At 46.4% G+C, this 13,625-nt stretch overlaps 1 protein-coding gene across 4 annotated transcripts in view; it reads right to left on the bottom strand.

Moving 5' to 3' along the window:
* Positions 1-13,625, bottom strand: part of LOC143518849 (slit homolog 1 protein-like) — an 89,625-nt gene that overhangs the window by 65,680 nt on the left and 10,320 nt on the right. For all 4 annotated transcript variants that reach the window (XM_077011678.1, XM_077011688.1, XM_077011694.1 and 1 more), the window contains exons 2-4: positions 12,495-12,566; positions 10,710-10,781; positions 9,901-9,972 (exon numbers count right to left, since the gene is read on the bottom strand). In XM_077011678.1, the coding sequence (XP_076867793.1) occupies positions 9,901-9,972; positions 10,710-10,781; positions 12,495-12,566 (216 nt within the window). The remainder of the gene's footprint in view (positions 1-9,900; positions 9,973-10,709; positions 10,782-12,494; positions 12,567-13,625) is intronic.

Raw genomic sequence — 13,625 nt, 5'->3', positions numbered from 1 at the left:
TCATCTCTGTGACCTTAATGTTTAACCCAGAGACCACAATTTGTCTGAAAGGTCAAATTTATAAAAACAAAATAGGGGAATAATGCCATGTGACAGCTGGAGAGGTTTATATATACTATAAGCCCACTAGATCCTTTCATTGAGTTCCTGTACCTCAGTCACTTAGTAGTCCTCCTTTAATCTAACAGACATATTGGTGTCATGATGGTGTCACGAGAGTCCAAGAAAGGCCTGTTTGCTCAAGCCAGACTAAACCTTTCAAATAATCCCTATGCAACAAGAGTGATTAAGGTATCAAGAGAAAGCTTCAAAACTGTTCATGGCTGGATGTGGGGAGATTAAAATTCGGGAGATTTGGGCACAAAGGATTGGGTGTGCGTGAGTGAAAATACAAAATCCTAAGACCCAATTTTCTTCCTTATTCCTGATAAAAATTGTTTCAGTATGTAGATTTCTTAAATTCTTTTTGTATTTGTCTGTGCTACTCATTTTCCACATATGAAATAATACATTTAAAACCAAATAAGCAAACACTACATGTTTGTATCTGTGTGTTTTAGTATTTTCTGCATGTCTAACAACATCAGGCTGAGGGACTACGGATAAAAAATTGCCTTTAGGCTAACTTGGGGACATTTACATTTATTTAAATATTGATTAATGCAAATTCTCCTTGTAATAAATGTTAAAGTAAACAAAATTAAACAAAAGCCACATACGTAATAATGTTAATACAGAACAAAAAGGGAAACAAGTCACCAGAAACTGCCAAGTGGACTATCGAACCGACCCATCTGCTACGGCTCGGACAGGCGGTGCGAGTCCCTTCCTCCTGCTTCCATCACTAGTCTAGCGTCTCCTCCTGCTCTTGGCTCTGCTAGTTAGGCCTGCCTCCTGCCCCAGCACTGGACCGGCCCTGATGAATGGCCGGAGCCTTGTTTGTTTAGGCAGCAGCTTTACGGTTTGTTGACACGCTCGGCAAGCGAGGAGGGAAGCGAACAACGTCTCTCTCCCCTCTGTGGAAGTCCTGGCCACAGTGGCCGTCCTTGCCAAAACATTTAACTTTCCCCTTTTCCAAAAGTCCCAGCTTTAGAGACACTCCGCCTCTGTCTTTTGCTGGTGCCCCAAACTGAGCCCCCACCACCACCCCCACCCCACCTCATCGGGTTTTTTTTCACTGTCCTAAGAACCAAGGTGCCAAGTGACACTGGAACAGTCCAAAGAGGAAACCACTTCTTCAGAACAATGACAGAAATGAAAGCAAGTGTACAGATCACAGACGTGCAACAAGACATTGCAGCACAGACTTGTGGGAGAAAAAAGCAAGAGTCATCACCCATTGACGTGCTGAAGTTAAATCACTGTTTAGTTATGTGTTTGCTATCTTTAAGCCTAGTCCAAAATCAATGGTTCCTTCCATTTCCATATTTACGTTGGAGATGCCATGAGTCCACAGATCTTCATCCCTCCTTCAACTCCAATTAGAAATCCCGGCAACCTTGAACCTTGAACACTTCAGCGGTCATTACTAAAGAATGAGAGAGTGAGGAAGAGAGTTTTGAAGGGGGGGCAGTTTGGTTCCTATCTTGTCTTTTCTGTTTCATCCTCACAAAGGCTCTGTGTCACTCCAGCATCCCACCGACTGCACTGTTTGAAGTGCAAATCCAGGTTCCCCTGCTTTCACAGGGAGGCGGATTAAAATGTACCAATTTCAAAGGCCCTAAAAATGACCCCCACCACTCCCTATCCTACTCCCTCTCTCCTGTTAGCCCCCCTACCCCCACCCTCATCTGTCCTTTTTCAACCCCACCACGGTGTGAAGAGAATTGTCCTCCACCCTCACGACCATGAGGCCATTCAGGAAACTTTATTCTGGATCTCCTCCCAGTTTGAATGAAAAAGGCTGTATCATGGGCTGCCTGATGCACACGAGAGCCTCTCCGACAAATATAGACGGCCAGAATATGAAGGGAGAGGAGACAGAAGTGCGCGTGCCGTGTGTTTGAAATGGCATAAGCTCCTCCATCCTGTCCGGGCGAATGGGCAGTGGGCGAAGGAATCGATTCCTCCACCTCCCCGGGGACACACCTTCTCTTCCAAGGTAGCATCTCCGGGCCTCCCGGGCCATGAGCTACCTCGCCGAAGCCCCACCCTGTGGCTTCCTTCTCCACCCCTCCTGCTGAGAGGAAAATGAGATCAGGACCCCACCCCCCGCATCACCACAGGCGACGCGCACGCCGTCGGCCGCGGCACTTTGAGCCGACAGACGAGGCAGCTGAGCTTGCAGAGGGGGTTTGTTTTGCAATCAGCACAACAGAGGAATCAGGGGGGCTGGATCTCAGGAAATCGATATCGCTCCGTTTCTGTTAGGGTGGAGCGCTAAGCTGAAATCAGGGAGCACACTGGGTAAAGGGAGCCCAGGGCTGGATTCGACAAGGCAGATACATTAACCGAGAAGTATATGTTACGGGTAAATCAAACATTCGATAGGCCTTGGGAAGACCTGCTAACCACACTCAATTCTAAAAATACTGCAGCAAATAACAAAAAAAAAATCTCACATCATACTCCATTTTGAGTACACAGGACATATTATATATTTCTATCAGAAAATAGTTTAGAGTTTATTGGTGTAGCCTTCCAGGACTGTGTTTTTCTTCACATAACACAGCTATTCAAGTAGACAAGGAGCCTCAAATTCAGACTTTCCCATGCAACTGTAACGGCACATAAGGTTGCTTGTCCCCTTGAAACAAATACACTTATTCTTCATAGTTGCACGTATTTGGCAGCAAGATGTAAACCAGCCCAACAAGTAAAAGGCATCTCAGTCTTAGCTGATTGGGACCAGAACAAGGCTTTGGTTATTCGACCAGAGTGAAGCAGCCCTCAGCCCTGCTGCAGGGTTCACCTGCGCTCCCTGCCAGCCTCCCACATAGGCTTTGCACAGAGAGGAGGCTTAGAAGAATGCAAATGGTAGGTGTAAGCCAGTGAAAGCACTCACTTAAGACAGGCTGGTAGACACAGCAGGGGCTTCCCTTTCAAGCCCACATTCCTCTAATAACTGACCCAATAAGGAGGAAGGACAAGCCAGCTCCATACAAATTAAAGCTTTTGCCCAGCAATGGTGGGAGGTAAAGGGTCGATTGGTTTAAATCAGGATTAAATGCTAAACTTTGCAGACTGGCAGAACCACAGGAGCAGGGCTGGGCAGTCTTACGAGAAATAAACCTATCGACAGATTTAGCGGGTGAGAGCTGGGTGGCTGTGACAGAGGGTGGGAGAGATGGGTTTGCCTTCAGGGCTGTTCATCAGGACCCACAGACCACATGCAGGACAGGCAGGGATCATGCAGAGCCCAGGGCTTCCTGCAGTACAAAAGAGGAACCTCAGGTATTCAAAGACTGGGAGAAAGCAAACAAAAACAAACAAACAAAAAAAAAAACACAAGCTTGGATATACCACCACCAAAATAAAGAAGCCAGAGGAGAAATAAGAGTAAAGAGTTCAGATTCGTTTCCCCAGGAAACCTCCAAAGAGCCTAATTATGGAGACTAGATCACAGGCACGATGGCATCAGCCAACATTCGTTGCGCTCCCTATCTGAACTCTATCATTCTCCACCCCTCCCCCAGCTAACCGACTACTGGTCTTTGCGTATCTGCCGCTTTCTGGTCTGGCGCGTAGGCTAGGTAATTCCAGTCGCCCCGGGGATGAAGGCCTGGGAGGTGGCTGCTGTTGACAGAAGTCAGCAGTGCAGATTAGCGTAGGCTAACGCTAGTCTGCCTGACTGGAGGAACTGCGTGTGTGGGCTCTGTTCGCCTCTCGCGGGTTTGCTTGTTTACACACGCCGACGGACGAGAGACAAAACAGGGAGTGGAAGACGCTGCTTCCTCAGCACCTTGTTTACATAAACGCCTTAGACGCTTCATCCTGAGAAAGAGCTAGCCTCGTCACTGGGAGTGACACTGGGAGGAGAGACGTGGGTGTCCCCAGGTCTCTGAATATGTTTGTACCTCCTGCCCCAGGTGCTTCACCAGCTTGTAACTAAAGTCTCCCCAATAAGAGGCCACCTCTTATTCATGTGAAGTCAAGTGAGAGCTGAAAGTTGTTCAGGATTACATTCATCCAAGTCAGAGACAGTAGCCAAAATGGCAGACCAGAGCAGGGAGTAGGGTGCCTCTGTGTTAGTCCTGCCATCTTCAACAAGCCAACCACCATGCGAGTGAGCCGTTACTGCTGCCCACTGCCTCAGACTTCCAACCAGCGAATGGGCTGTGCAGGAGGTGGCAGTGGAGATGGAGGATTGAGGAAACGCATCTCCCCATGCGTCGCTTACATTCGATCGTGGCTGTGGCTGGATACATGACTCCTGATGCACCCATGCCCATTCGTTCTGTGTAAAAGTCCCATGTTAAAAGTCCCGCATAAAAATTCTGCCCACGTAAAAGTCCTGTGTAAAATTCCTCTGCTTGTTTACTTTCGATTGGGCTACAAGATGATTACTTATGCATGCCCTATCAATTCATAATAACCTGCAGAATTCCCAAAACACACGTGTTAAATAAAGCAGTTATGATGAGCGGCAGGGCAGGAGGATGTGGTTCATTAAAGATATCCTGGAGCTCGCTAGGCGCAAGATTCATCCAGCTCAGGTAGGTCCTCAGGGGGCGGGCACTTCGCAGAGGCCTCCATCGCCACTGCGAGTGCCTGCTGATCGAAAGTCTTGATGTTGGAGCCTTTTGCTGTGAATATTTAACAGGCCAAATCCCACTATGCATTATTGATGATGGAGAAACACAGAACTGCTAGTACATACAAACAGAAGCCACTGCCTTCCCAATGCTGACCCATCCCACAACCACACCCCAACAACTACGCCTCCACGCCAACAACTAGACCCTCACACCAATATCCTCACAACCACACCCCCTCTCCAACACACACACACACACACACACACACACACACACACACACACACACACACACACACACACAAACACACACACACACACATACACACACACACACACACACACCCATTCCCTCCCTCGGATCAGTCTGAATTTTTCAGACAATAATGCAGTTTCTGAATTACCTTTCTGGCTTCCATTCCCTTCGTATTCTTTTACGGCAGTTCAGTTTCAATCGCTGGCCACGCAGCCCATAAAAGATAGTCGACAACTCATAAAACCCACTTTTACCACCTGAGAGGGGCAAAGGGGGTGGATCACTGGCCGAAGGCCGCAGGCTAACGGGTGGATGGCCGGCCCTCTGACCAATGGGCCTCGCTTTCCCATAGAAGAAAGCCCAACTTTGCATGGCATGGCATGGCACTTCTTAAACACGAGAATTCCTTCAACAATCTGCAAGTTGAAGTCTAGAGAAAATTGAGAGTCTTGACGACTGTACTCTTATCTTAACTCAGTGAGATAGCTGAGGAGCATCATTCTTATCAAGCCTGGCTTCCCACTACACAGGAGTTGGGAACATTGCTTTTAAATCACCTTTTACTCTTGGCCAGTAACACAAGACGCCACTACAGAGCATCTCAGTGTTCTGGTGAGTCTTTGTGAGTAAGTATGTGTGTGAGCATTTGTGTGTGTTTGTATTTGTAGCAACGCTGAAAAGACGCATTTGAAACTAAATGGTTTCCTCACAGCTCCTTTCCGTCAGCCCTTATTTAAAATGAGTACAAAGTCATAGCACACTCTTAATCCTTCTATTCCAATCTTTCAGCTTACTGTTAAATAACAGCCTATACTTCACCAACTGGCCAAAACACTCTTTTTACAATTCCAAAATCGAAGCCCTGAGTTTTAACCAACAGCTGCAAGCACCCATATGCACACACAAGTGACTGACACTGCCCACCAAAGTGGAGCCCACCATTTGCGTGCAAGCGGTCTCTGGCATGCCTTTATTGGGCATTCATCTGGACAAAAAGAAGGAAGTCAGAAGCTATCCTGAACTATTAACAGCCTGCCAGGGCCACTGTGCAGGACAGCACATGGAGCAGAGGTCAGGGGAAGAGGGAGCCAGGGGGCTCTGACAGAGCGTGAGCATTCTGGGACAGGCCGCGACAGCAGGGTCACCGGAGGCGTTTTCGGCTCGTAATGACAGCTAGGTTCTAAGTGGGACTTGCGCCAAAGCCAAAGGGAATGGCTTACTGTGTCAAATCCCACAAAACACACTTGCTCGCTGTAATTCTCGCAGGATCTTTGCGAAACCCGGGAGTGAAAATATGCAGCCCTACATGCAAACATGCCAAAATTGTCCCTAGAATACCCAGCATAACCCGGTGCCCTGCAAAGTACACGTAATAGAGAGGGACATGCAGGGACATTTGGGACACCTCCCTCAGTGTCGTGTAGATGACTGATGTTGATGTTATTACACCTTTTAAGCAAAGGAGCCTAGCCCTATATATATATATATATATATATATATATATATATATATATATATATATATATATATATATATATATATATATATACACACACACACACTGTGTGTGTGTGTGTCTGGGCAGTGGTGACAGTGGTGGGGTTCTAATGAGATCTCCCAGGGCTCATGCTGTGGAGGGGAGGTGCAAAGGGGCAGAGTGAAATAACTGGAGGAAGATGCAGCGTGTATTGTGTGAGGCGAAAATGAGACCCGAAGGCAGTGGTATGGCTGAGAGATTGGGGGGGGGGGGGGGGGGTGTCTCAAAGACACTTTCATCAGCAGGATCATTTATGAAGATTGTGAAATCACCAATACAACTTGCAAGCCTCAAACATTTAATAAGGGTCGTGCAAGAGAGAAAAGCCAGCACGTGCGACCACACATCAAAAACCTCCCGCTCTGTCTATGGCCCACGTTTGCACAGGAAGCAAAAAACAACCTGTTACGAAGTCTTACGTCCGCACATCCAAAGAGGGAAGGTATAATTTGAGTTAATCTGTGTTCGTTCTGTGTTTGTGTATCTGGCACCTGCTGTGGCCAGGCAATAGCATGGAAACCACTCCCACCCATGCCATTCTCACTGACACAAACACACACACACACACACACACACACACACACACACACACACACACACCTGCATTCGCTTAATATGGAGAAGCATGAAAGAGAACTAAAGAAAGAAGAAAGGACAGAGAAAACAACAACAAAGAAAGCAAAAATAAACAAGAAAGTGTGGTGAAAGGCTCCACTTGCCACTGGCAACTGGAAGACTGCTGGTCTGAAGACGGTGTGGCAGTGCTTTTAGCAACAGGTGGCCACGTTCGAGGAAGAACACTGATGCCTTGCACAAAGCCATTGCTGATTTCAAGGCTCTCTGTGTGGGGGGAGGCCTCGACCCTTCACTGGCCAGACAGAGTGATAAATCTGCTGATGTTATCTGCAACACACACACACACACACACACACACACACACACACACACACACACACACACACACACACACACACACACACACAGAGTAGCTTTCTCCAAACCAGATGCCGTTCCCTGAAGGCACCCATCAGGCTTGTTTAGACCCCTCCTCCACAAACTCTCACAGCTCCTTGCTTCTGCCATATTCACAGTATGAATGCACTAATTACAGACATGGCCAGGGCAGATTACAGGGACTGTGGGCCTTTCTTTCTTAAGATGGGGGCAGTGGGTGGGTGGGTGTGTGTGGGGGGGTAATAGGTCGTTACCCCTGATGGATGACACCCCTTCTTGTTTGTTATTGTTACACCGAGTCACTCTTCACTCTCGCCAGGTTCCCATACTCTCGCTAATGCCCCGCTTTTCAAACAACAACAACAATAACACCACCAAAAAAATAATCCATCATGCATATGTAATGACTTGTAATTGACACTGTGTTGCATGTCACCAACATTTAATTTTTCTCCCAACAGCATCACAGAGCTATACAAACATCTTGCTTCCTTAGTGTTGTACCACACTACTACGCACTGCCAGAGGTATTTCCCCCAATTCATCTTCAAAGAGCTTTACAACTCCCCATCAACTCCAAAAGCTAGTGTTTTCTGACAGACCACTGTAATGAAACCATCTTGCTACCAGGTATGCTGTAATAGAACGAAGCTTTCATTTTAACCCAGGGAGTTTTGTGGCACCCTAGAATTTATGGTAGTTCTAGAATTTCCAAATTGACTAAACTCCATTGTTACATCATAATGGGGCTCTCAGTTACATAACGTTTCAAACGCACTGATGTATCAGTATCAGGTTTGGCTGACTCCCCTAAAAAAGAAGAACTCTAAGAACCATAGCAACTTTAGAAGTGTTGAGGTTCAAGAAACACTGAAATTCTAGCCCAGATCACCTTCCCAGTTGCTGGCTACTTCTTGCATCATTGACATAAAAATGACTTGGCCAAGGCTATTGCTGGTTAACTTTATAAACTTATAACACTTTGCCAGTTACACCTGAGCAATATGAGGCAGTGTGAGTGTTGGTGGGTGTGCAGACACAATTCTCCATGCAAGAGAAAACATCTAGGTTAACAGCATTTTACTTTAAGCCCACTTGTTAGAGGCATTAACAAAACGCACCTTAACAAGCCCTACTGAGCTCTCTTAGAAAGTGCAAACGAAGTCCGTCCTGTGGGACTAGGAAGCCTTTTAATAGCATTCAAATATCCCATCTTAAGTGAGATGCTTTGGTAATTTAACTGCCCTCCATCTCTTTGGTGGATGCTGGCCTGCATCAAACTGAGGCCTAATTCACACCATCCCCTAAATTTCATAGTCATGGCTACATATCGAAAAATTGGTTTCTGTGTGTAAGAAAAAAAGTATGTACAGCTTCCAAGGAAAGCAGAATCTTTTTGGATCTCAAAAGGATTTTTTTTTCTGCGTAAAACAAAGAAAAGAAAAAAAGAAAAAAGATATAGTCAAAAATGGATGAGATAATAGAGAATACCAAGTCTGGCCATGACACTTTTTGCTTTCCACAGCAGTAAAAGTCAGTAAGTCAAGGTTGTTGTCTGGTAAATTGTTCAAACAGCTGTCTCTACGGCTAAAGGATCATAACATGCACCTATGTTTCCGGGCATTCCATAGCTGAACGGAGTACTTTGGAATAATGTGAACAGAGCCCTTAAGTGAGGGTTTGGCCTTGGAGAGTCCAGTTCTGTGTGTGTATGGGTGTGTGTTGGGGGGCGGGGTGGGTATCAGGAGAGGGAAATGGTTTTTCCATGTCTCACAAATGGAAATTCCCACTGCCAGCTACAGGTAAACCTTAACTCAAATGGCCACCAGAAAGGGCACAGTCTATATCAATTATCCGTGGAAGTGGTACAGTCTTTCAGACATAAATAAAAATTTAGCATGACTGCGGTTTGCTGGCTCAACAGGGGGCGCCATTTCTGATCACTAATTACCCCCCAAAAGTACAGAAAAAAGAGTCTGTCCAACCCACCACAGAAGCGAAGGTTTATTCTCAAGGAGATGCTTGACCGCCCACTCCACCGAAAAACCCCAAATGTTTCCCCATCAAAGACAACATATATCATGAAGAATGAAATATCCCTCAAACTTAACGACATTTTCAAGGAACTAAGTTGCCATAATACTCTATTCGCAATCTTCCAAGACAATCATGCATGTGATTTGGCACACCAAAGTCTGTGCACAAAAACATGGTACTGCGTCGCCTCTTAAACCTCCACTGATCCGTGCCTCTCCAAAACCCTGCCTGAAACCAACATGATGATTAAAATCAAATCTCCCCTTGACAAAAAAACTTGTAAAGTGCCACAATATTTCAACCCATGGAGTAAAGCTGTTTGAGAGCGGTATTGAAAACCAAAGGAAAAGCATTCCAGAACACCACAGTGAAAGAGATAGAGATGGGGGGAGGGGGAGGGGGGGGGGGCAGGCTGCTTACAGTCGAGACAGAGCAGCGTTCTTCTGGAATAGCAGCTCTGGGAGTTGATGGAGCTGGTTCCTGTTCAGTCGTCTGTCAAAGGAGGCGGGAAGAAAAGAGACAAATTTGAAGTCATTACAGTAAACAAGGAGTGTGTAAACAACAAGCAGAAGAACACAAGACTTTCTGAAGTGTGACTGGGAGACACACATGGAGAACAGCTTGAGTGGATTAAGGAATATAAAAGGCAGCTGGCTAAAATGTGGTGAGGAGTGTGCTAATGCTATTGAAATGCCTCAAAGCCCTGGTAGGTGCAAACAAAATGACAACACAGTGTAATTAGCAAAAATCGGGGACAGATTGGGACTAATTACTGAATGAGACCGCAGTCTTGAAGTCCATACAGTACATCAAAGACACACGTGGAAGACGAAGAGCTATTGGTTTTGGAGCCGTACTGCGCCGGACGCGCCTGGGTTCCTCGCCGAGGGGAGACGGCTTCATGTGCTGCACATTAGCGCCAGCAGCTGTGAGCTGCGGCTGGAGTGGCCCGCCGTGCGGTGCGCTCCGAGCAGGAACCTCCCTGTGATGTGGCTCGCACACCTTCTGCATGGCCACAGCCGTCAGGCTTTATTCACAGATCCCAGTGCCAAGGAGGCAGCCACCGTGTGGGCACCACCAACGACCGTAAACCTAACATTACGCTTGTGTTTTTTTTTTCTTTGATCAGCTCCCCGGTCGGCCGGTAAATGTCAGCTGGCCCGTGAGCGTTTTCGGTTGGCTGCTTCCCGGCTGCCTAGAAAAGCAGACGGCGACCTCGGAGCACTTACAGCCTCTCCAGTTCTCTCATGTCGTCGAAGGCCCCTCGCTCGATGACTCCAATCTGGTTCTCCATCAGCTGCCTGCATAGAGAGGAGACATCACTGTATGGGCTGTTTAGAGGGCTGTTGGCCAGAAACAGGTCAAAGCCCCCCAGCTGAGGTGCTCCTCAGCAGAGTTTAAGGGGCAAAAGACATGCTTTGTGGTCCAAGGAAGGTGGTGGAACATTGGATCTGGACCACGGAGGGAGTCTGGCCAGGAAAAGTGGGTGATGGGAAGGTGGGAAGGTAGTGAGGGCGGCGAGACTGTGGTGGTAGTGTGTGCACTGTGGGGAGGCCTGCTGTGGTCTGGGATGCTGGCGTGTTCGCCGAACACTAGTCTGCGGATATGAACCACGGGGGCTAGAAGCTCTGCAATGTGGAGGCCATTGGCTGATGGACAGAGAGGGGAAAGCGGGGCAACTCCATGCCTGCGGGCTCGAAACTGAAGCAACTCTTTCAAGGCAGTTCAGGCAAACAGTCACAACCACAGACTTCACATGGACCTTCTGCGCAGTCCGCAAATGGGTTCGCCATCAGGACTGCCAAAACTAGCGAGGGAAAAAACAGACACTTTAAAAAGGACACCAGTGCGTCTGGAAGCAATGCGATGGAGCACCTTGGGAGACATGCATCCTTGGCTTCAAGGCAACAAAAGAAGTGTTCATTAAAACAAGCTTTCATATAACAGCTTTGAGGACTCGCAAGACTCAGAAGGAGGTCCAACAATTTGATTGATATTTTCCTGGGTTGAAATGCAAATTACAGATCAGAGGCCATAAATAAATAAAAGAATAAATTTAAAAAATGGGCTTTGATTTTCTCCAGATTGCTGGTGAATTTTGATAGACACATTACCAAAAGAGTTTTTATTATAATAAATAATAATAATTTATAATAGGAATAATAATACATTGTATTGTGACCATTTCTAAATTATACATATATTCATCTTGAAGAAATTTCTTTTAACTAATTTCAAACAATTGCAAAATTGCTCACTGACAGACTATACCACATGAAGAGAGTGAGTCTCCTCAGACTGAAAACCTTGCCAAGCTCGATTTTAGGATGCAGACGAACCCAAACGACCATTCTTTGTTTTCTCAGTGTCTGTACAAGGCCCTGTGCTTGTAAGCATAAACCTCTTTTCCTGTAAGTGCCTTCTCCACCGAGGGCAAAGGTTCACGCCCCGTTTTCGCGTTGAGGCAGGCGACTCTCAAGGGTCAGAAATGTGAGAGCTTCCTCACCCTACCCCACCCCCACCCACAGCTCTGCCTCCATCTTAATCATGTTAACAACCCACCGCAAAAACTGCAGGGGCTAGAGGGAGACCTTGGAGCTCCTTAGGGAAACCAAAAGGAGGGGTAGACCTTAAGCTCCTGCTTTTGTGCCTTAGGAAGAACATCTTGATTGTGGCAAGATGACAGTGGGTGCGCAAGTGTGTTCTCGCGCAAGTGAACACTGAACACGTAAGTGAGTGTATGCGCGGACTTACAAATACAAACAGACATTTTTAAAAGACATTAAATGATGTTTATATATTATAATTAACAAACATAAACTGAAACCATTCAGAAATTAAACTTATAAACCTTCCCAAATCCATAAAGAGCTATGTGGTATTCTCCAACACCTCCTATAAACTAACAAAGGAGATGAAACACATATGTATATGGTTGCACCTTTCACCTCAAGAAAGCAGAAGCTAGTATGCTAGTTATTGCAGTACATGAGTGCAGGACATTAAACACTTACAGAACACGGAGGTACTTGAGTCCAGAGAAATCATTCTTGTTGATGCGGGTGAAGTTATTTCCATTCAGTTCCCTGCAAGAGAAACATAAAATACTAATGAACACTCTCTGCTGGGATTTACATAAAGGATGCAGTGCGTGATGGTCTCAAGTGGTGCTTGTTGAATGAAGGATTGTGTCATGTAACCATCGAGCACTCTTAAAGCTTACTAAGTGTTTGCAAAGTCACACCAATCTGCAGGCACTTAAGCCAGTCTGGCCCACATTGTAATGTCTAGACTACATCAGTAATAAGGAGACTTACAGTAAATAATCAAGTAGGCCTATCTAAGTAAAAACTTATCTGCACATCCGTCTGTATCGCCAGACTCCCTTGAGTCAGATTTATTTAATTATACCAAGCGAGTATTTGTTTTAAAAGAGAGATAGAGCAAAAGAAAGTGGAGGACTAGATTGGAGGCCAAAGAAAAAAAAAAGAAAGTCTTGTCTTTGGCATCATTGGTCAATTACGCAGCCTCAATTGCTTGTTGATTTTACAGAGATTTTAAGAGCCCATTCTGGAGAGTCTGCTCTTAGAACCAGCAAACAGCTTGCATTTTGCACGAGCAAACGCCAGCAACCTTCTCGCGCTCCTAAACCATTGACTGCACCTCCGTGAATGTCAAACACATAGTGGGATTAGTACGGTGGCACAGGGATTAGGACACACAGATACAGAGGGGGGATCATTTGTCTACATCCCCCCCTGCTGTGAGTATCATCTGCGGTGACATCCACGGGATGGGTGGGGATAGGGGGGCGTTGTCAGGCTATGTTTACACGTGTCTCTTGGGCCAACATCTCTCCTGACTGAATCAAACGGAAGCCGTTCAATTAAGATAGCAGGGTTAGCATGCGGTGCTGGTAGCAGCGGGAGCTCTGTGAGGACATATGAACAGAGACCGGCAAGATCACCGGAGCGTGGTGGTCACACCATCACACGCTGCAACCAGAGAGCAGAACAGATTCACACCATGCTACATACTGCACATGCCAACATGTAGAATGAGAAGCTCCCAATTCTAGCTACTGTGGTTTAGATGATCAAAAAACCACCATGTGTCACCCCAGGATAAGATCTAAGGATCTCTGG

This window comes from Brachyhypopomus gauderio, chromosome 1 (genome assembly GCF_052324685.1).
Source record: "Brachyhypopomus gauderio isolate BG-103 chromosome 1, BGAUD_0.2, whole genome shotgun sequence".
Lineage (NCBI taxonomy): Eukaryota > Metazoa > Chordata > Actinopteri > Gymnotiformes > Hypopomidae > Brachyhypopomus > Brachyhypopomus gauderio.
Note: the sequence above shows the minus strand (reverse complement) of the source record. Positions and strands in the feature narration are given on the sequence as shown.